General features: G+C 41.4%; 1 protein-coding gene and 1 long non-coding RNA gene across 5 annotated transcripts in view; one reads left to right on the top strand and one right to left on the bottom strand.

The window, feature by feature from the left end:
- HELZ (helicase with zinc finger) overlaps positions 1 to 18,866 on the bottom strand; it is an 85,535-nt gene extending 66,669 nt beyond the window's left edge. For 2 of the 4 annotated variants that reach the window (XM_030231422.2, XM_030231421.2), the window contains exons 1-2: positions 18,802 to 18,866; positions 1,525 to 1,752 (exon numbers count right to left, since the gene is read on the bottom strand). In XM_030231422.2, coding sequence (XP_030087282.1) covers positions 1,525 to 1,734 — 210 coding nt within the window. In that variant the 5' untranslated portion in view covers positions 1,735 to 1,752; positions 18,802 to 18,866. The remainder of the gene's footprint in view (positions 1 to 1,524; positions 1,753 to 18,801) is intronic. The other 2 variants (XM_030231423.2, XM_050981326.1) reach the window with 2 other exon arrangements.
- A 21-nt stretch (positions 18,867 to 18,887) lies between these two features.
- On the top strand, positions 18,888 to 20,213 carry LOC108962667 (uncharacterized). Its single transcript, XR_001991351.3, has 2 exons — positions 18,888 to 19,373; positions 19,502 to 20,213. It is a non-coding gene; the product is annotated as an uncharacterized LOC108962667 (long non-coding RNA).
- Positions 20,214 to 23,807: the final 3,594 nt, after the last annotated feature.

Genomic DNA, 23,807 nt, shown 5'->3' on the forward strand with positions numbered 1-23,807 from the left:
ATGCTGACTTTTTCTCAAATTCTCAGCATGTGGACATTTTAAAATGGAGCCTGAATGAGCAAAGGTGTGTGTGCTATATGTTTGTGGGTGACTCACAACACCTAGGAAAAAGTATAAAACTTTAACTTTCAAGACACTGTTTGGTTTTTAATCTTGTCCTAATATAGTAATGTTCAAATTTTAAGATACTCTTTTATACTGTCTTTTCAGTAGTGATTTTAAAGATTATTTTATTTAGTAAAACAAGAAGGAAAATTTGGATTGTTTTCCTCTTTTAAGACTATCTACGTAATTCAAGTCTTTAATAGGAAGGTTTTGATTTCAAGTGGTTTTCCAAAGTCCCTGCAGACTCAGTGCAATGCTATGATGAACATCCAGATAGGTGCCTCAGAGGATTTTCAAAGTGATGTCAGAAATTTATTAAATAATCCAAGCACCAGCCTGCATATTGGCTTACAGAAATCATTTTGAGAGGTCAAGTCTGTAGTAACACAACTTCTATTAGAAAATCCAACCTCGCTTATTTGTAAATCTCTTCTCCTGAGGAGCCATAGGATGGGTCACTATTTAAGAGGTTTACCAATTCTAGTTTTGCACACTGAATAGTCCAATCCAGATATTTATTTAAAGAATGCTTAAAAACACTCCCTTAATCAGATGGGCAAGATTTGTATTAAAACTGCCCAGCAAGGTCTTGTGACTCAGCCAAACTTTTTCCACCAGGGATGAAACTGCTCCTACTCAATATCTGAAGATTTGGAGTGGACAAGGTTGCTGTAAATCTGTAACAGCATTTCAAAAAGGTAAGAAAAGCAGGTTGAAGGTTTATTCTTAAATACTGAAATGTCCTTTCCTTTAAGAAACTGTAGCTCTGATGCTCTAAAGGAAGGAAGGACACAACTTTGGCAATGGGGTCACCTGTAATTCAGGGTTATGCCTCTTGCTTTGCATTTACAAACCTTTACAAGAGCCATTTCCACCAAATGTTTGCCAGAGTCTAAAAGTTACATCTTTCACTAGATATGCTCTAGCCTAGCCTTGGAAAACTGGGATTAAGCATAAAAAGACTAATTTTAGGCCCATGCAAATGGAGCTGAAGCAGGTATGAACCAGCTACCTAGAATCTGGCATTCCTTAACTTTATTTTTTGGTGTTTTTATTTGCAGAAACGTTAATTTGATGCTCTTAAGAGATAAAGTAATCTGGTGTGTAATTCAGCATATGTACCTTAACCCAGCTATTTTGCCTTCCTGGAATATATACATATATATTTTAAATGTTTAAAGTATTTTTCCTTATTTGTTTAGAAAACTGCAATTGAGACCCAAACCAAGAGGTTCAAATCCTGAAAAATAAATGGATCAGGGAGAGCTACAAGACAGAAGCCTCATAGATGCTATAGCAAGAGGGATTCTGTGGGCAGAGCAACATGCCAAAAATTCTGAGTGGTATTTAAATCTTGACAACACAAGATATTTGACTTTTCTTTCCAGTTCACTAGATACTATAAAGAGTCACACTCACAAGTTGTAAAAAGGAAGCAATTCTATACAGAAGAGTCTCGATTTTGACGCGGTCGAGTTCTGCCTGGCAGGGCTCCGGGAGGTGAGCTGGGGGGTACTGGCTGAGGGAAAGGAGAGCCTCTGTGCAATGCTTCACTGCCACTTCATAATCCTGCTGCTTAAGGGATTCACATGCTTGTTCACATGCCTTCTCTGGTCTTCTGTCTGCCATGACTCAGGGACAGAAATCCTAGAGCGGGGGCAGAGGGGACGATAAAACGTTGGTTAGCTGTGGAATGGCACTGACAACTTGCCAACCAACTTCCATTCCCGTCTCAAGGTGCTGGATCACATCCCCCTCGTGCTGTGCCAGTCACATTTCCTACACCAAGCTTCTCACTAACTGATTTCTTCCCAAGCTTTTCTCCATCACTCCCAGCTCTCGAGTTGGATTCTAATTCAAGAAGGTACTTAAAGCCCATGACTGATTTTAAGAATGTAAGTAGGGGTTTCAAATTTTAAAGTCAGCATGGATTTAAGCAGAGGCTTTTGGGTCTTCAATGGCACCATGACCTTTGCTTTGGAAGGAACACTCATCCCCTAAGTGCTGTGTCTGAGCCTGCAGCCATGTACTCCACAACACCTTCTCTTCCAAGCACTTCTCACCTACACTTGGGAGGAGGAGACGTCTCCTCTGGGTAAAGCACAACAAGGATGGACAGAGAAGGACAGGAAAGAGCAGGGGGTCAACAGCAAACCAACCATTTGTCTCTTCCTTCTGCTGGTTTAGCTACATTTATAGCTGAGAAAGTCTAGATACCCCTGCCATACCAACACCTTTGTGCAGAACTTCTTAAATAATTTTAAAGTAAATATTTGGGGGGTATAGAGACCGTTAGAGAAAAATTCTGTCCACAGACAGACATTATCTGCCAATAAACTAAGACAAATGGTTATCCACATCTGAACCACCAGCAGAAGAACAAAGCACTTCTGTAATCCCTGACCACATTCTCCCTTCATTGACATATTTAAGTACATGATACACATCCCTAGAGACACTGCACATTAAAGCTGACTTCACAAAAATGGGTTCTGATAACTGAAAGAGGAAAAATCTTAAGAGTTCTCATTTTTGCTTTTAGCAAGCAGCATATTGCCAATATTTCTGATTAGAGACCAGCTACTACAATTGTCTCAAATAAGTACTTTCAGTCCACTTTAAACATTCACTGTTAAAAGATTTATACTTAGTATTTTCCAGTTTTCAACCAAAGGTGAAATAACTTCAAGAATTTAAAGTCAAATAAATGCATTTTCCTCTTTTGAAAAATAATCCATTATCCCACTTTTCCCATTAACACATGCCTAAGCCAACATTCAGAAGAAATGTAAACGAGGCTTTTCATATATTGTACCACACGGTGTTCTATGTGTTCCTTTCTATTCTTAAATTTCCATTCAGTATCAAAATAATGACATAAGGAAATATTGATTTTTCAAGACTTAAACCAGCTTCCCTTTTAAAACACTAAAATAAAAATTTCTCATTTACAACAAATAAGAAATCTTCTCTAAAATGAAGGAACACAAGCATGAATATTTTGCAGGTATCCTGGTACAAATCTGTGTGTGCCTCTTCCTTAATAACAGCCTTACAAAATATTACCTCATTCATCCAGATATTTCTTTTTCTGCTAAAAATAAGTCTGCACTTTCAAACAATAGGAACAGGCAAGTAGGTTTTGCATTTCCATACATATGAGTAAATTCATTCATGAGGTAATTCTGGTAAAGATTCTGCTGGATCACTTAGCACAGATTTTCAATTACATAAACGTTAGGTATTCTTAAGCTGTGTGTGCAAGGAGCTTTTCTAGATACAACTAAAAATTGCACTGGTTTCCACTTCACCACCACCATTTTAGGCCACCGTGTATTTCATAAATCTAGGATCTGCTTCCCCAGTGACACAACAGTTAATTGATGTTTTTCTCATGTATATTTTGTTTTCCTCCTAAGGGACTGAAAACAGAGGACTCCATGAACTCTGCTGTACTTTTGATTTCCCCACTTCCTGGCTGACATATAACCAAAATTCCTTTGACCAAAAGGCTGAGCAGAGCTTCTGTGTGTTTATTCCCAAAGACTGATTAAACACAGATCCCATCCTAAGTGACCTGGCCAGCACAGCTGACAGATTTGAAACCCTTCTCCTCCAACATGGCATCATGAAAAACACAAAGATGTTCTTTAACAATTGCCTTATGCTAGCTGGCTGAAGAAATATAGAACTCAGCTGTTTGAGAAGCTGGATTTTACACACCAAGCAGTGCCCACACAATTTCTCTGGTGAATTTAAAGATTCCAGAGCACTTCAGAGGATATAACTGAAGCTAAACTGAGGTAAATCCTGTGAATTAAGTGGAAACACGAGCAGTAAGGACCAAGCTGGATAACTGGCTAAACTGAGTCACACCAGTAATATTTCAGAGTGTAAAAAATCTACCAAAATCACAGTGCATGGGACACAATGACAGATAAGGAGCCACTGCAGTCTAATTTGTTTGGAAAAAAATCAACTTATAACAAACAAAACCAGTATGTGGACAACATATGGAAACTGATGCACTCAGGCTCTCCGATTTCATTTCAATCCCATCTATAGTCACACATGCAGACTCAAACATGCACATTTATTAGGCATTTGTACCATCTACTTCAGACTCCAGTCCAAGTGCTCTAGACTGTTCCTTGGAGTCACCTGATTTTTCCTGCTGACTTCAGAAACCTTTTTTTCTAGTTTTGGTATCTTAAATCAGCAACTGAGACCTGTGAACATGAATTACAATCAACATTTCTTAAAATCTAGTCTGTTGAAGTACCTGACTTATCTCCATTTAAAATCACTCAGAGCAGTTCCTAAGTCCCAGCAGGAGCAGGAATGTGATTGTGTCCCTCTGCTGGGCACAGCTGGTGCCTCACCTCAAGTCCAGTGTCCAGTTCTGGGCTCCTCCCTTCGAGAAGGGCACTGAGCCCAAGAAGGGAACAGATATGGGGTAGGGGCTGGAGCACCACTGGGATCAGGAGCAGCTGAAGGAGCTGTTGGGGCTCAGCCTGGAGAAAAGGAGGCTCAGGGGGGACCTTCTCAATCCCTACAATTGTCTGAAAGGAGGTTGTGGCCAGGTGAGGGTCGGGCTCTGCTCCCTGGGAACGAGTCACCAAACAAGTGAAAATGGCCTCAAGCTGCACCAAGAGAAGTTTAGGTTGGATAGGAGGAAAAACTTCTTCACTGGAAGAGTGGTTAAGCATTGGAATGGGCTGCCCAGGGAAGTGATGGAGTCAGCAGCCCTGGAAGTGCTCGAAATACAAGTGCACTTCACAATATAGTTTAGTTGGCACACTGGCATTTGGTCAAAGGCTGGACTCAACATTCAAGGACTTTTCCAACCTTAAAGTATTCACAGAATCATTAACAGCCAAGGAGCAAAGGCACTTGTAAAAAGAAATTTATTTTCAGTTCTACAGATTTTTATTTTTAAGATTTCAGGCATAAAATTAGAATTTCTAAGAGTAGAATGTATTACAGATTAAAACTGAAAGCTGAAGTGTCACAAGGTCTGTGCTATATTCCCAACTCTCTTGGCAAACCCAACCAAATTACTTATGAGCTTCACTTCTGTCTACAAAACTGAAATTAAAATACTAACATGAAATTAAAATACTAACATGTAACAGAACAAACATCAGGATTATTCATTTTCTCAAAGAGACCTGGAAAACCACATGCCAAAAGCCTTCTAAATTCAATTCTGAGAAGTAATTTATCCTCTAGTGAAGTTTAATAGAGCTTCAAAATATTGAAGAACCAGTAAAGAGGCATATTCCCACTAAAGCTAAAAAAGCTGTATATCTAAAATAGGTGGACATACTTAAGAAATTATATATGTAAATACATGATCTGGCAACATACTTTGTACCTCCAAAAAAACTCCTGCCCTTAAGTAGAAGAGAACTTACTGAACTTGCATTTCATTGAAAGCCAAACTGTACTCAGCTTATCTTCCACAAAATATTATTTCAAAGACCTGGTTAGTTCCAACTGGTGTAACTTAAACCTTGGTGGCTTTTACAACTAACCATGGCAATTCTTTTTTTTTCCCCTACAACTAATGATTTTCAGGCTCAATATTCCTAATGAGTATTCCACCTTCTTGCCAAAGGGGTTTGTAAACAAACATGAAATGAGGAACTAAAATCCAAACTCCAAATAAAGCTGTATGTTTCCCCTTCAGAGCTGCAGAGGGGGCTGGGAAAGGCAGAAGGGACAGCTTGAGGAGGAAGAGTGATAAACAACGTGATCCACACAGTCATTTATTTCCAAGTAAACACTACGCCTGCTTGGTGCACAGGAGGCTCTGAAGAACTACTCCACAGTCTGAGTCCAACTTCAAATTAAAATCAGTGTAGGAGGAGAGAACATCATGAACTAAAATCCAGTGTTTCATGGCAGTGTAACTCATGACTGTGCACTTCCATGCTCCACATCTTACTGATGTGTTTCATGGAATCAAAGGGTCCATACACTAAGATAATAATAAGTTAAAGCATGTGACAGTTCCTAAAAAAATTTCAAACAGATGCTTTTTCAATTCACTGTAAAGCATCTAGCCAGATAACTCTAGCTGTACTTCATAAACAAACAGATTAGAGGGCACAATGCTGTTCCTATTAATGTTACTGGCAAAATTCCCAATGTCTGCCAAGACAGAAGGATCAGATCCAAGGTCTCGCATGCCAAGCTGACAAACAGTAGACAAGTCAGTAAATATTTGCATATTTTAACTAAACATTAACATCTCTTGTAAAGATTTATGCTAAAGCAATGATGTTCAACTTGCAGTCCTACAGTGAGACTGGTAGGGATTTACTGTCAATTGAATTTACTTCAAGAGCCACATCCTGGGAATCGCAGAGTGAAGCAAATGAATGAGACCCATTGCCATGGGGAACGTGCAGGGGAAGAGCCTCTCCAGCTGCCTCCCATTACAATCCATAACCCTTCAAACAGTTCTGCTGAGGGAAATAAGTACAAAATATTCCTTGCCAAGGCCATTCAGCCGTGTCCTCCTGCAGGCAGCCCTCTGTCCTGCGGGAAGGGAAAGCAGGAGATGGATTTGCCCTTCCATTGCCTATTGCGGTCAGGCTGGCGCAGGCTCCCAGAGAGAGAGAGAGAGAGAGAGCAGGGAAGGAATTCCACTCATCCTGCTCCTCTCTACAGAAATGTAAGCACTCTGTTTCCCAATCCTTTGGGATTGTTCAGCCCATCTCACAGACTGTAAAGGCTGGCCACCAAACTGGAGAGAAGTTTTAAACATGTAATAAATTCAGGCAATACTCAAGAAAAGACAGCTGGTTTATCAGAACTTCCCAGCAATTCCTTTTACGAGCAAGAAGAGACCTACTAGATTTATTTATGAGGCTGGTTGCTCTGTCCTTCCCCAGTAACTTCTGAGCTTCAAGTCAATTGGAACTGAATTTCCCAGAAGTCTGAAGGGTCTTGAAGATGCTGCAGTTTTCATGAAAAATGTGTAACAAGACAGATAACAGACCCAGGGAAAGGTTAAGTTATAACTCAGTCTCTTATTGATACCAAGACATCAGTTACCCCATCAATTACTGCCACGTGCTGCCATTTACCATCAAGAGCTGTAGCAAAGTGTCACTCACCAGTGAAAGAAAAGTCTTATTTATTTTTCTTGCCCATAACAGTCAATGCCATAGGCTGCATTCATCAGTTTAACTGCTCCAGGACCCATCCAATAATCTCCAGGTTTAAGCAGAGTTCCCAAACATTTTAGACTGCAGACCCAAGCAGTGCACATCCCATCCCTTCCTCAAAATTGTTACTGGTAAACTGAGATGTAAGCAATTCACACATCAAAAATTTGTTATTTCCATAATATATCCAAGTAATATTTGGGAAGTCCCAAAGTTGGTATGGCTACAATCTCTGTGATTAATAGTTTCCCTCTCACTCCAAGTTATACAGAAAAAAATGACAAGATATTTCAGTTTATACAGGTATGGAAAGACCTGGGGTTTAACGTGAATTAATATATTGAATGGGACACAATTTAAAAAGTTAGCTACTATGAACATGCCAACATTACAGTTAGAAATCATGGGACACGAGAATTCAACTAAAAATTCAAACCTCTGAAACAAACTGCATTTGTCAGTCCACACACTAAAAGAGGGAATAGTACATCTTTCCACTGTTGCATCATATTAGAGTTGCTCTGGTATCTCTTGTGATCCCATCTTAAGGCATGCTTGCATCTCTACATGTCAACTGATTTTTTATTATTACCAAATACCACTAAAATACCTTTAGATCAGTAAAATAAAATTAAATATCCATTTATTTTCCTTACCCATTGTGGTAAAATAACCCAATCTTTGCCTTGAGACAAAAAAAATAAAAACCCAAACTCCCTTTATTCAGGATGGAATAAAATAGAGCTGCACAAAATACAGAAATGACTTACAGAGACATACAGAAAAAAATTGCACTTTCCTAGTGTTATGACATAGACATCATAAATAATCCCAGTCTAAAAAAATCATTTAATAAAATGAGAGTAGCTAATGACAGTGCACTGTACCTACGTAGCAGAGATGAAAAGGCTGGTGCATCTTTCATACACAGGGTGCAAAAGAAAGAATTATATCAAAGGTGCTTTTGGCTTTTTTTTGTTTCTTTTAAGAAAAATATAACAGCAGAGATCTCATGCATTAATTTATTCCAATTATGGTGGAAGTCCGTAATAGCAGTTAAGGAGTTCTCAGAAATGCACTGCACACCTTACAGAACAAATACAAAAGCCTCCACCCTTGAGAGAGGACAATCTAATCAGTTTTCTGAAGTAACTGAATTACTTTGGCTAATGTTGTACAACTCCAGGCAAAATGACCCCACTTTCAATTCCAAAAATGATGTTAAATCTGAAATGGAGCATACAGAATGAGGCAAGCACATCTCAAGGTTTTATTCTATAGCAGAACAGCAGCAAGAATCCTGCTCCAAGGCCTCTGAGGAACATGATATGCCTGTTTGGGGAAGGGAAAATGGGGAAAGAAGAGGCTCATGATGCCCCCGACCATTAAATGCTCAGATTATCCTTCCACACTGAAAAATCAGAGACAGCACCATAAAGGAGGAGGGCAAGTGATCTCTGACCAAGTAAATGAAGCTTTGAGTCTGATCCTATAAACCTAAAGTATAGAAAAACACAACCACGTTTCTGGGGAAAGGAACAAGAGCCCGTGGGTGGTTTATCATTCACATAACGACACAGGCAATTGAGATTAAGAGCAAATGCCTTCTGCATCTGCATCCTCTGCAGGCTTTAAACCACTTTACATACATCACAGATACTAACAAGTTACAGTTTTTGCATGTCAGTTATGACTTCTGTACAGACTACTAAGTGGTTATTAGCACTTTATAATCTCTTTTATTTTCATTTTGGAAATAGCAGCAGAAGAACAATCTGTGCAGCCAGCAGCAGCAACACTCAGACACGGACACTGACTATCTTTGGCTCAAAATCTGGATATAACTCATGGCCTCAGCACTTGCAACCACCCCATCCATCCACCACATCCCAAATACCTTCCCATCCTGCCTTTAAAAAGATCTTTTTTCACACAGCTGTCTGAAAGCATCACCTGTCCTGATGAAACTAAGCAAAATACCTGGCAAGGTAAAGCACAGCATCTATGTGACATGTGCTGGTGCTGTCTGAGAGCCATTCACAGCCAACAGATACAAGGTTCCTGTTTAAACAAAGCAAATATACAGGCACATATTGCATTCATTAACTTCACAGAACAAATACTGGGTTGTAAAGTTCAATACTCTGAGGTTGTGTGAGGACAAAAGCATCTGTACAAGCTGATGCTGGCCTTCTGTGTGCCTGCATTATTAGGATATTGCCTCTAACTGTGTTAGCCACAGAGCACATTTTCCAAGGGCTACCTGGCAGAATGAGTGGGCAGAACAGAGGCTGCAGCCTAATGGACATCCAGTGAAATACTTCAGCATTGAGGCCTTATGTACTGCAAGTTACTCAATCTTATTCAAAAGACAACATTTGACTGCTGTCATTAACTCTTCAATAATGCCTACAATACTGCAACCGACCACTTCACAAAAATTAAGAGAATATCAGTCTGACAACATTCCCATTTTACAGAGAATCAAGATAAGAACACACAAGGCAAAAGTTTCTATAAACTTCTTCTATTCACATGAAGAGATCTAGAAGTGATTTCTCCCCATTATGCTCTGCCTGTACTGTACACCCCTTTTACATGACCAATGCAGAGCACCTCACGTCTGCAGAGTGACTGAGGAGATTCCAGCATTTTTCCACATCACAACATGGGAAAATTCACTAAAAATACAGAAAATTAAACGTAGCAAAGATGGGGATTAATTGAGATTTGCCTTCTCCTTTTTCACTATTCCCTACTACATTTCAGAAACACTTTCTAATTCATGCAGATAGCAAAATTGTATTCCAACAAACAACTGTATTATCATTAGAAAATAAATCATAGGTACCCACACTGCACAGCCTCCCTTCTATTTCTTTCGAATACTAATATTTTTCAATCTCCTTCTCCTCATTCAACCACCCCCATCTCTACATTTATTGTATATAATTCTGCAAAAATCTGCATTTTGCACCTTCTGTTTAAATCCAGTCACTGCTTCCTCTGTGCTGCAGGAAGGTAGAGCTGGGAGGAAAGAGGAACTTGGTATCAGGAGAAGAGAAGGGGAATTTTCTGCACTCTCATTTTTTATCCAAAATCACACCAGGAAGGAATGCAGGAGACCCAGCCTTCAAATTACAGAGAAATCCTGTTTAGCTGAGGCTGAAGCATATTCACTATTATCTTTTTTACATTTGCACTTAATGCTGATTTGACCAGCACTGAGAAGATTTTCACAAGGTTGATCACAAGTACATCCTTGGCAGAAACATTATACAATAACACATCTCAACTTTGTACAAAGCAGCACCATAAGTCATTAGATTATTTCTTTTCAAATTTATCATAAACACAAGAAAGTATTTTGCTCAATTTCTAGAAAAGATGGAATCATGTTGGCAGAATCTTTCTCCCCTCAAAAGCACCCAAAAAGTCAGACTATGAAAGACACCTACCATGGGAAATTTCAACCCAAACAATTAAAATCTGGCAAACAATAACTAAGTGAAATGAGGAGTATGTCATAGTAAGCATCAGCTAACATAATAATAGGTGGTGCTTCTGCCCCACCTAAAGTTTTTGGCTCCTTCCTAGAAAATCTTTACGTAAACAATCTTTCATAATAACTGGTTAACAACGCGGAATTTGTACTCCATATACCTCTATGTTCACACTGCTTTTTGAGAATAGTTTCTCACACTTACCCAAGATGAGGGCATTTTAATTGAAATATTGTCCCATGGTTACCATTTTATCCCCATAACAACATCACCAATTACTTACTTAAAAAAATGCATTAGAAAAGTAATTTAATCTTTGCTTCTCTTAATGAAATTTGCCAGAGAAAAACAAAGGGAAGAATCAGCACTGCACAACCAGACAGTTCTCCATGGAGCAGCACCAACCTACAAGACTCAAACCTCCAACTCAAATTCACAGAACAATATCCATATTCTAAAAGCTGCTTTAAACATCATAATCCACAGCTTTCCAAACTATGCCTTGCTTGTGTCAGAACCTCTCTTCTCAGCACTTGAATAACAGAACACAGCCTTGTTACTATCTCTGCACTAGTGTTTAGTAATAATTTTGATCAAAAAATGAACACTACTCATCTTAAGGACTTCCCCAGTCCTGCAATTCCTAATATTATTCTCCACTGAGTCACAGGGTAGTGCCAGAAGTCCCCTCTGAGAAATGCCTGCTCTATGATATAGTCACATCTGTGTCGATGTGACTAAACATGTGTCACCTCATTTTCAAAATGCCAAGCAAGTGCCAAACTGTGTTCCCAAGGAATGCAAAGGGGAGTCATAAAAGATTCCCAGGCATCATTTCAACATGGAACATATCACTAGATTTACAAATATATTTCAGAAGTTTAAATGCAAAAACATGCCACAAAGTTTTCCAGTGCTCATTGAACCTGTCACTCATGCAGCACCATCTGCAGAGAGCACTTGACCATAGTTCATTTGCCAAATTCACCAATTTAATCAGAGACAGAATCAAAATTAGCAGTTCCTAACTCTCAGTCTCATGTTCAATTCACAGCTTCATCTAATACAGCTGTATTTGGATTTCAGAAATAAAAGTGTTTCTAAACTACAAAATTATTTATCACGGCATATTCCCATTTCAAAAACTCCATGCAAACTCTTCCCTACCCCCAGCAGCTCAGCAGCTCCAAAGCTCAGTGGTTCGATCCACATTTTCTCTTCTTAACAGGATATTGTAGCAATGCTGAAACAGTCTTCCCTCAAATGTCAAACTTTCACTTTCACACAAGAACTTTCTCCACCCCTGACCTGACACTGCAAGGCAACACTCTCCTGGGAGCAAATCTAGCTGAAAATACAGCTTTGAAGCCGAGGGCAAGTGCAGATGCTACAGGTATCACAGTTCTACAGTTGGATAAATTGGGAAAAAATAAAAGTTTATTTGCTGGTTGAGATGCAAAATATTAATCACTCCTTCAATCCATTCAGAAGGCAAAAAGATTGTAAAAAATCTTCATGCTGAATATCAGCTACATTGCACAGATCACAAACTGAGCACAGGAATCAGCCAGAACACTGTGGCACGAAACAGGAAAAATTTCTTTCAATATCCCTCAGCCTTCATTGCAGCTTTATAATGAACTTTAATTTATTACAGTAGTGAATAATACTGTGACTGAGTTTTTTGTTACGCATTTACACAGCGCTTAGCACAAAAGGGTCCTACCGTAACAGATTTAATAACACAATCATGCCACCCACAGATCCTCCAAACACATCTTTCCCCAAACCATGCCTATTATGTAACTGTACATGGTATTTTTTTGCACAGTTCTGAAAGTTCAAAGCAGTAACTAACCCTCCACCTCTAAAAACTGCTATCTTTGTTGTAAATAACCTCTGAAAATTATTTTTACCTGACCGTGCTCCAAATAGTTTGGCATAATATAGCTAAGCCTAGTTTGGGGATTTGTCTTGTAACTCTGTATTTTAATTACATTAACCTTTCTGCATATGGATAATGCTTTTAAAATGTCCCTGTTTCCTCTCCTCAAATGCCTGACCATGGTAGCCCCAACAGGTTCAATTTTTAGAATATGGATTCCCAAGTTCTCCCCTCACAGCAAACCCTATGAGCAACACCACGACGTGTATCCAGAACACGTTTCCCAATAGAGCTCTCCCTCCCCACTCCTTTTGAAATGAGCATTAGTGATTCAGTCACGTATTTGAAACCCCACTTAAAGAACTGCATCAGCAGGAATGAGCAACGATCCTGCTGTGGTTAACGGCATAATCCTGACAAAACTTGGGAAGCAGAGGAGCGGTGTCTAGCCCAGCCAAACAAATATAAACAAAGCTACAGCCAAGTAATATCAGTCAGTTCAAACGACAAAACAAATGTCCTGCACCATTCCAAATGTGTGAGTGTCTCAAGATATGGCCAGAGCACAGTTACCTCAAAACCATTTGCACAAACAACTATAATCAAAAACATCACTGGAATAAAAGATCCACAGCACTGCCTTAGCACAGATTCCCAAGTATGCAAAAAACATTCCTCTTAATGACCTCCCCGTGTCGATAATGAGAGAAATCCAACAAATTCTGGCTCCCAAGATAGCAGAGGAGTAGATGCAAGGCAGCTATTGTGGCTGGTCCAACACTATTTGGGAATCCCAGCCGAGGGGGAATTTAGTTGAGACCCATGAAGGAACATTACTTGGGAACAGAGGCCAACTGCCCATCCCTGTCCTCCCAAAATTACCCCAGGATAAAATGAAATTTTCACTTCAAAAAAATAGACTATCTTACATTAAGTGAAAAGAAACATAGGGAAGAAGTGTTATTTTAGGTGGTGCCAAAACCACTACGCTTTTCATTTGTGGCATTCTCCATTTATGATGTCCACAAAGATTTGTTACCTTCTTGCTTTGCTGAACCACTAAACATTTTCCAGCAAATTAAACACTCGTGCGGCATTACTAACAACCAAGATTCTCGAGAACAGCTCATGTTACAGATTTCCCCCTTGCCAGTGGGGTCTGAAGGGCTATGAAAGCCCTTTTAAACATATTTAAGCACCGTAATTTTTAGTGTTTTGATGAATACAGTATTTTTGCTATATATAACCATGGGGGGAAAAAACCCAGACCATGAAATTCACAGACTGAAAGATCATTTCTAAGTAACACTTACCCTAACTACCATAAAACCAGCTCAGACGAGTCCACACAGTGCTCACATTTCCATCCTTCACTTCCTGCCGCTGCAACATTCAAAATTTCATACCAAACACAAACCTACTGTTCTTTTGCTTCCAATATTTCATCCTTACAGCTCCAGGAATCACTAGCCTTGCTACTGCTTACAAACAGGAGCATGTAACTTATTTCCCCAAACCACACATAAGCCAAAGATTCAAAACATTCACCTCAGACACATCATTCTTCATGCAAGTGATATTTCCCAGGACTAACAGCAAGAAAAGGTAAAACAGCTCCCAATCACATCTCCAAAACATACCTCTACATAACATCACCTACAAAACTTCTTGCTACCAGCTCAGCAGCACTGAGCATCCACTGCTTCTTGGAAAACCTGTGTAATTCAGTGCTATTCATTCTAAACTACCTTCCTGCTAAGGTTCAAGCCTTCTAACATCTGACAAAGCTCTATGCCACTCTGAAAATTTGATAGTTTGTACTCATTTGGAAATAGGATGAGGCCACAGTCACCACTCAAACTTTGCAGTAAGAAAATGGAACCTCTCAGTGTTGTAAAATTACATTTAAGGAGAAAAAGATTGAAATCTATCATATCTTATCTGGCTTTCCTGTAATAAGGCTGTAATTTGGTAATATGGAGGACTCTGAGAAAAGACTGGATAAATAACCAGTCCATTTCTAATTTACAACAATGAATTTGCATATAAAACTATGGAGGAATATTTGGGTATTACGTTATAGCCCCATTAAGTATCCTTTAACTTCAACTGGCAGTGCAATAGAAATGCAACAGAAAAACAAATTCTCCCCCATGGGTAATTACAATCTCTCTGCTTAAATTCCCAATCCCTTTTCCAACAGTAATATTCTCTTTTCTGTGTTTCTCAGACATGAGGGATTGCTTCTGTAGGAAGCCTCATGTTGTAAACATTCGTGTGAAGAGAAAAGCTCAGTAAGCAAGACTGTTCTGGAATAAGGAACCTGAGTCAATATCAGTGACACCATCATGAAATCCCCAGAAGCTGGCCTGTTCCTGTGGAGCAGCCTCTGACCTTGCAGACTCCAAATTTCCCTGTCTATGAAGTTTAGTTATTTTCTCCCACCCCAAAACACTTGGGCACAACAAATCTTTATTTTCCCAGTCAGTATCTCCAGAAGACCAAGAGAAGATCAAGCATTCCTTCAGATTTCTTTTTAATTCTGTATCAATGCTGCATGGAAACTGGAAAAGAGTTTGGAAAAACCAGACTCTTTTACAACATTCTCTCTTCTTTGTTGAAAAAGAATGGCAACCACAGAAGTTTGCACTAAGGGGAGGAAGAAATCCAACACATAAAGTACCATGTCCCTAAATATATGTCATTGATACATATAAACACAAATGCTGCCTTGCTGCCAAAGGCCACAGAAGAGATAGCAAGACAAACAAGAATGAAAAAGGAAGGTCTTGTTTGTTCTGAAAATCTAACTCACAGTCCTTCCATTTATGGGGGGGAAAATACATACTGAAAAGGAGATTTTGCCACAGCATCTCAGCAGAAGTGAGAAAGGATTCAACAGCTGAAACACGAGCAGGAGGGAGGGTTGGGATTACAAAATTTGGAATTTTCCCTGCCATGATGAGCCACTGGCAGCGTTGCACAGACAGGAACACTGGGGATCTGCTTCCTTCCAGGAAGAAAGCTTCAGCAATGCCAGGAGAAACGTCACGACAGGATTGAGGCTCGCTGGGATTCTTGGCCTGCTGATCCCCCAGGCAGGGGAATTCCAGCTGTCCAAGCACTCTCTCCCTGAGCTGGAGCAGTGGCACACCATTCTTCCTTCTCCTGCTCCAAGCCAGCTCCCACAACCTTCCCCAGTTACCCAGGCTGTACACAGGGGATGCATTCAAATTAATTCCAAAGACTTTTCTAATTTAGATTTCACTCCTGCTACCAGACCTGTGAGGTCCCACGGACCTCAGGAGGGGATACCAGTGAGGTGAGAGATTCAAGGGCTTTAATAACCTGAATTGCTCCAGCAACTGTTTCTGCCACTACTAAAATGAAAACACCAAGAATAATGCTCAGCAGCAAATATAAGATGTTAGTAAATAACAAATAAAAAGAAAAACAAACCAATACCCTGAAATTCAGAAAGAATATCCAGCTATAAATGCAAAGGGGATTTTACTAAAAAAAAAAAATAATTGTCAACAATGGAGAAAATATTTCATCAGACTATGAAATTAACAGAGTTGGAAAACATCACTAATATTATTTCCCAGCTCTTACATGGGCTCTTTCATCCACAGGCGTCAGGACTCCTCACAAGTCAGTAAGATTCACCATCCCTATTTTAAACTCCTCCAAAAGGAAGCACAAACAGGTGAAGTGATTTGCATCAGGCTCTCCACATCTCTCAAGCACTAGACCTGTACCTTACCCACCTGGGAATATCCCCTCTTCAAGCTTTCCAGACACTCTGACTTACTCATCTTTTGAGATGAGAATTCCTCTATGAATCCAGGCTTTGAGCAGAAGTTCTCTGCAAACCACAGCCCTTCTTCTACAACCAGAGCTACTCACACTGATCCCAAAGCCCAGGAGGAACTTCTGTGAAAGCAGTGAGATTTCACAAAGGAAAAGGATCCTCCATGGCACATCAAGAAGCATAACTGGGACAAATTAGAGAATAAGATGCTGCTTCCACAGCTCCCTTTAAGTTTTAGTCTGATGGGAAGAGGTAAAAACAAGCCCTCAAACAACCCAACAAAAAATCCCTAAATAGACAAAAAAACCCAACAAAATCAGCTACTACAACCTTTCAAGTCTTTAAGCCATGACTTTAGCAAGCCTCTACCACAGAAAAATTCATCTGGCTCACCTAAAAAGGCAGAGTGCCTGTATGAATTAAAAGAGGGAAAATACACACTGTACATTTCAGAAGTCCAAAAAAAAATCACAGAGGTGAAGAGTGATAAAGGAAATGTCATTTCAGCTAGGAAAAATAAAGAAGTAATTTCTGCTTTCAGAACAATTACAAAGAGAACTCAATTTATCAGTAATAACACATTAAATGTTCCTTCACTTACCAATAAAGAAAAACTACTCTGCTAATTAAAGTTCAACAAAAAAAAAGCTTAACTCAGCTTCTGCCACTTACAATTTCTGCACAGTGAAAGCCAAGCCTACCAAAGCCTGATTCCCTGGGTTTGCACCCCAAGGAGGTGGAGGGAATGTGGTGGCCCCTCATACACTTTCCCTCCTCTAAGTTTGAACTGAATATTCAAAATCATCTCCTCCCTATAGACCTGCCCAACACTCCCAGACTGTCCCCACCACAAAAGCTTTTCTATTTAAAAATAAAAATTTAAAAAAAAAAAAGGAGTTTTCATTCACAATCTGCCATGGTTCAAAAGTACTGAAACAACCCAATTTAACACTCATTATTTTAAAGCCTCCCTGACCTACCTATCAGTCTTGGAAAATAATGCAAACTCGCCAAGTATCACTTGCATATTTTTTTATTTTTTATAAAGAAACATGCCTTTTCTTATATAAAGAATGGCAGGTGGTGTATTTTATTCTTTCCTTGCTTCAATTACACTTATTATTAAGAACAACAACATTAGACGATGTCAACAATCCAAACCATCCCAACAGGACCAGCCATGGTGACACACTCAATCTATCAATGGGGATATCCATTTTCAGGGTATTTTTCTGCCTCACAACTGAATTCTTTTTTTTTTCAATGAAATTTGAAATGTATTATTTTAAAACTTCCTCTCAAGCTCGTTGTACCTTTGATAATGCAAAAATTCTATTACCTTATTAACTCTTACTCATTTTGTCATTAACTGGGAAGCAGCCCTGCAACTGTTTCCCTGCAGTTATTTCTTAATTTCCATCAATGATATGTTTAATCATGTTATCCTAATCGAACAACAATTGCCTAACAAAGTGCTGAAGCCAAAACAACTGCACTCCTTTTCAAATTAACAAAAGGACACTTCCCACCGCAGGAAGGGTAACACAGACCCTTCTCCTGCCTGGGGATGTGCCCTAAAAATACACATCTAAGTGTCTGCTGGAAGGGCTGTGTTGCAACGTTCAGTGGAAACTCTCCCGTTTTCAGTTTCAGAGCTGATCCAGGGTATAAAAGCTGCTCTTAGGACCTGTCTTAAACCTCTCAACTTCAGTTCGCTCTCCCTGCCAAAGCCTCCTGCAGAAAACAAAAACATAAGCTCATCTGCCCAACCTTCAACCGCTCCGAGGGGGTAATTTTACAACAGCTGTTAAATTCTTCCAATTTATTTTTCCATCGCTCCGCAAACCCTACCTACCCCATTTTTTTTTTTTCACTTCTATTTCACCATTGTTATTTTCTGGCCGTCTCTCCCATCCCCTCCCGCCCCGCCCGGTACAAAAACAAAGCTGCCTCCCACCCCCCCTGCATCCCCCCCGGAGCACCCCCGGCTCGTGCGAGGCATCCCCGGCTCTCCGGCCCTTCCCCCGGGCCCGGCCGGGCGCGGGGCCGCTCCGCCCGCCCGCGGGCCCCGGGGAGCGCGGCGGCGCCGGGGTCCGGCCGAGCGCCCCGTAAACACCCCGCGAGCGGCGGCCGCCGCAGGCCCTCCGCGGACACAGGGCCCGCTCCCGCCGGCTCCGCGCGGCCCCCGCGCCCCGCACCGCCCGCCCCGCCGGCCGCGGAGCCCCGCGGGCCCCCCGAGGGCGCGGCGGGGCCGCGGGCGGCCGGTGCGGGCCGCGCTCGGTGCCCGCGGGGGCGGTCGGGGAAGTCCCGACTTACCTGTCATTACTTTCTACGCCATCTTGGATCCACTTGTCAACGTCCCACAAAGCATTGTGGGAAAGGCCGGCCCTCCCCGCGGCCCGGAAGGCGGAGGGCGGCGGTGTGAGGGGACGGGACGGGACGGGACGGGGACGAGAACAGGGATGGGAACAGCGATGGGAACGGCGGCGGCATGGGGATTGGGACGGGGACAGCAATGGGGCCCGGGTGGGGACCGGGACGGAACGGCGGTGGGGACAGGGTCGCGGTCCGGCTCATGATGGGGACCGAGACCCTGTCCCCTCAGCCCGGCGGCCGCTGAAGCGCAGCCCGGGGTCCCCAGACGGAATAGGGTCACCTCCGCTCCGCCCGCGCTAGAAACCGGCAACTTCGGGGGGTTTTCCGTGTTTTCTTTATTTTATCTCTTTTTTTTTCCCCCTCCCCTTGGCTGGGGTCGGAGCGGAGCCGCGGAGCCCGAGGGTCGCTGGCGGGGCCGGTACCGGCAACCGGGGGGCCCGGCCAGAGCCGGACACGGAGCCCACCCCTGAGAAAAGCTCGGAAAGTACTTTTTCTCATGGTTTTTCTACTGCGTAAGTTGGGTTTTGGTTGGGGGTTTTTCTGTTTGTTTGTTTTTTGGGATTTTTTTTTCTATTTGGTTGGGTATTTTGTTGCGTTTTTTTTGTTTTTTTTTAAATTTTTTTCCTGTGTCTTTTTAAAGTTCCTTCCCTCCAAGAAACTCGGGGGGAGCCGGGTGCGTTGCCGAGGCTGCCGTAGGTGCTGGAGCAGCTCACGCTGTCACCGTGTTTTCCAAACCCATCCGCCCGAGCTGAAAGACTGCTGGTAACGCGTTGCTGGCTGCACATGAATCCCAGAAACTGCTTTGCATAACAATTTTATTTTCATGGAATAATCTTCCCTGTTAGCTGTGTTTTCAGACTCTTTGGCAATCAGTTCTTAATACCTACGCTGCTTTGCAAACTGGCTTTTTCAAGGCGTTACCGGCTTAGCTACTGTGGACGGGTGCCCTGTGCTCTGCATAGGCTGTTGAGCTTTAGGGCAAAGTGGACAAGAAATTGGGGGAAAGCAGCTCACTTCAGGATCTTAGTAAGTTTATCACCAAAACAGGATTCCAGTGTTTCTTAAAAACTTTTCCTTCCCCTTTAATTGAAATAAGATCCAGATCATTTTAGTATTGGATCTTGCTGTAAAATGTATTTACATTTATATTTAAATTTACGTCTAATGCCTGGTAACTCTTTGAAGAATAACCACCAGCCAAGCCTCTGATGCATTGCCACTGCAAGAAAATACTTGTGCCCAAGAAGGTTTTCAATATTCATCAGTAATGCATTTATAAAGAGAGAGCTCCTTGCAACAATGTAAATACAGGAGGAAATAAATCTAAATAAATCCTTTGCATTTGCCACCCAGTCTCAAATCAGTCTGCTTTTTAATTCAGCTTCATAACTAGCTGGGAGTGCAGTTGTGCTGTCACAGAGAAGAGTGTGGGTGATCCCAGCCTCAACCCAGGCGATGCCATTTCAGGCTAAAACCCTCCTGTGGAACTTGCCCTAGGCCATCTCTGCTGTCCCTGCTGCCAGCCTGACACCTTTCCTAGTGCTGTGACTTGTGTTTTCCATGGGCACTGTGCAAGGAACAAGGATCAAAGAAAGCTGAACCCATGTTTAGTATCCAACTAACTTTGTGTCATTCAGTCCAGGTTGTTGAAATGGAGTAAGTCCTTTTCCTTTTGAGGGTGGTTGTCTTGGGTTCCTAGTGAGCTTTATCTTACTGGCCTTTTTTTTTTTCAGATAGAAAATGCAAAGGTTTTCTTCAAAATAAATGACAATTAGGAGATAGAATTATCAATGTATGCATATTTTTAGATATAAACACATATCCTCTGAAGTTCAATTTGGAGAAGACAGAAATTTAGTTGGGTTTATTTTTCACATAAGCTTTTTTGAGTCCATTTGTTCTGACAGTATTTTTTTTTTATGTGCTAAGAAAAAAATTGTGTGGCAGTGACTGAGTTACTGGAGGATCTGTTCAGTGACAGACCCCATTGTTATCACTCTCTATCTCTGCTGATTAAAAGTTCCAGATTGGATGTACCAAGAGGCACAGGCTGCTGTGAAAAGGTGGCAACTCTGTCCTGTAGGATCAGCTCAGAAGGGAGCTGGGGAGGACCACGGGAGCAGGGCAATCCCAATGGATAAAACACAACATGGAGATGTGCTCTTGCACCCACTGCTTTTAATGTTCTTGGTACTTTAACCCTTTTAGCCTCCACGTGAAGGAGGTTTTAGTCTGTTTTGTGGATTGGTCAAGTGTATTGCATAAACCCTCAGTGGAGGTGCCAGAGGCTGCACGGGGAGCCAGCAGCTCTGGGATGGAGTGGCTGCCAAGCACTGCCCTGTTCAAGCAGAGCCTGCAAGCTTGGAACAACTCTCCTGTTTCCATGTGCTGTCCCCTCCAAGCTCTTTCAAGGTCCTTGTTACCAGATAAAAAGATGAAGATTTTCAAAATTTGGTCCAAAACAGATGGGGCTCCAAGGGCTCATTAACCTTGGAAATTCTGCTCAAGGTGAGAATCACAGTAGCTAGCTTAAGGGATGAGATCCCAAATCCAAAGGGCCTAAAAAAACTAAACTTGACTTTAGAGCGTCTTCTGTTGTAACATCCCAGGAGGCAGAGAATGGCCCAGGAACTGCTTACAGATTACCTGGGAAGAAAGAGACTTCTTGTGGCTTTCACTGACATGTTTCAATACAGTACTAAAGGAAAAATTAACTAATATTATTATATCTTATACGACTATTACATTCTTACTACTGTGAGAGGAACTCACTATCTATCTATATGAGACATCTCTTTCTCTTTCCTTAACATGCATTACCCCAGTGGAAGCTGCAAATTTGCCTTCCAACCTCTGCTCTCCACCACATCATTCACAGCCCTGCAGGATGAGCTGACAGCCAGGCTGGGACTGAGCCCTGGGCAGGGCACAGAACCAGATGTGTTACATGCTGACTACTGCCTTGCACTTCCAGAATTGTCCAGACTTCCTAAATTCCTGGAATCCAATGGGGTTTCATGGCAAGAGGAGAGCTTGCAGTGCTAGACAGGGAGACTGTCTAGCACTGCAAGAGACAGGGAGCAGGGGGTGACGTGGAGTCTGGGAGGAGAAGAAAAGCAACAGTGGATGTTGGAAATATAAGAAATACCAAAGGCATAATGGGGAAGCATGAGAGAGTAACAAAGACAAGGAATTCCCACTCAGCATCATGAGACTTGATAGGATTCAGATCCTCAAAAGCCTAACAATGATATTTCTAGGGACTCATTATAATGATAAAATTTTCAAAGACCTTCCAATGAATGCAGCAATATCAAACTCAATTCCACCTGTACATTTTTTAGGATTTTGAAACCTTTCAAACCTGAAAATAGCAATTTCTAACTGGATGTTAAGAAAGTCCACCCTGCTAGGGACCATGTGTGCAAGGAATCCCTGTACAGAAGCCCTAACACATTGGGCCTCCCTACTCTTCAGTCAGGATCCTGTAAATGATGCTGGCTCACAGGGCTTTCCCCTATTCTGTAAAGCTAGGAGCCATGCCCTGCTCCTTGGAGAATGCAGGCTCCTTGCCAAAACCCAGGGGTTTGAAAACCTAGGGCTGCTAGGCTCCCTGCCACGAAGCAGAGCTCTGAGCAGAGTGCTGAAAGGTGTGGCACAGATTCTGGCAGAGTTGGGAACTCTCAAACTCTCACTTGCTCCAGGCCTAATGGAGACTTGGTAGCCAAAAAGCCCTGGAGTTCTGACTCACCCATGAGCTGCACACTTGGAGTCACAACTGCAGCTTGGCTTCTACATTTTCAAAACAAAACTATTCTAATGATCTGAAAGTTACACTATTACTTTTTTCTTTCTCTTCTGCTTTCACAGGAAATTCAGAAAATGAATTTCCATTCTATGCTCAAGTTCACTCCCATTTCTGGGAACTGGTATTTCACGAATACAGAAATCTCCATTTTCAATCAGCTTCACTCATGATGTCTAACCAGAATGCAGGAAAAAACATTACAATTAACATGTAAGAGTAATAAGGACATAATAGAATACATTCAGCAGGGAATTGCCTCCCTGACCCTGCAGCCCAACATCCCAGCAGGCTTCTCAAACAGTTCGTTCACCCCTGAGCAACAAAACAACAGGAGGCCTTTCTCAATGGAAGTGCCAGACAGATTGCAGCAACAGGAGCAATGTTTTTATTGTCTTAGCACACTGGACCTTTATAAATTGTTGAACTCCCTCAGAAGCAGCAATCATGGGAAAGTAACAGAAGTTAAGTGGTTTAGCCTCTGCCACAAACAAGGCAGTGGTGTAGACCTGGGATTAGATAGCAACAGTAGTTCTTAGTCTTGGTAAACAATAAAGCAAATTCTTTCTAAGCAGCCATTAATGTCTGGTTATTAGGCTGAAGAGTAGCAAGTTTTGATTTTCCAGCATGAAAATTCCCCTGGAATTCCTCCAGAGTCCTCTAATGAACAGATGATCTCAACTTTCATCTTACTTCATAATTATCCACGGGTAAATTTCAACATGGACTCCTTAAGCACATGTAATTTCTAGAGCAAGTAATATTCAAACTAATTCATTTCTCCTTTGATCCACAAAATGAGAGCATTGGGAAGCAACCAGCAACAAGGGGACGTTGAGGGTACACTAAGGAGACAGAAACTACAAAGGTCAGAGTAATGTGATGGCTTGATCCCACACTGTCAAGATCAAAGATCTTCAGACTCTGTTCATTTTTTTAAGAAACTGGCACGTCTTTATGCTGACCTTTGAATTGCTCATGGAGGAACTTAAATCTGACATATATCTGTGTTCTTGAGATGAACTGGCACCAAAAATTTAGAGCTTTTTTCCTAGTAACCTGAATGTGACAACCTTTTCAAGAGAGACTCAAGAGACACTTCCATTTTCATCAATAGTAGTCTGCAAGCAAATAAAAAAAA

The sequence above is a fragment of the Serinus canaria genome, chromosome 18 (genome assembly GCF_022539315.1).
Source record: "Serinus canaria isolate serCan28SL12 chromosome 18, serCan2020, whole genome shotgun sequence".
NCBI lineage: Eukaryota > Metazoa > Chordata > Aves > Passeriformes > Fringillidae > Serinus > Serinus canaria.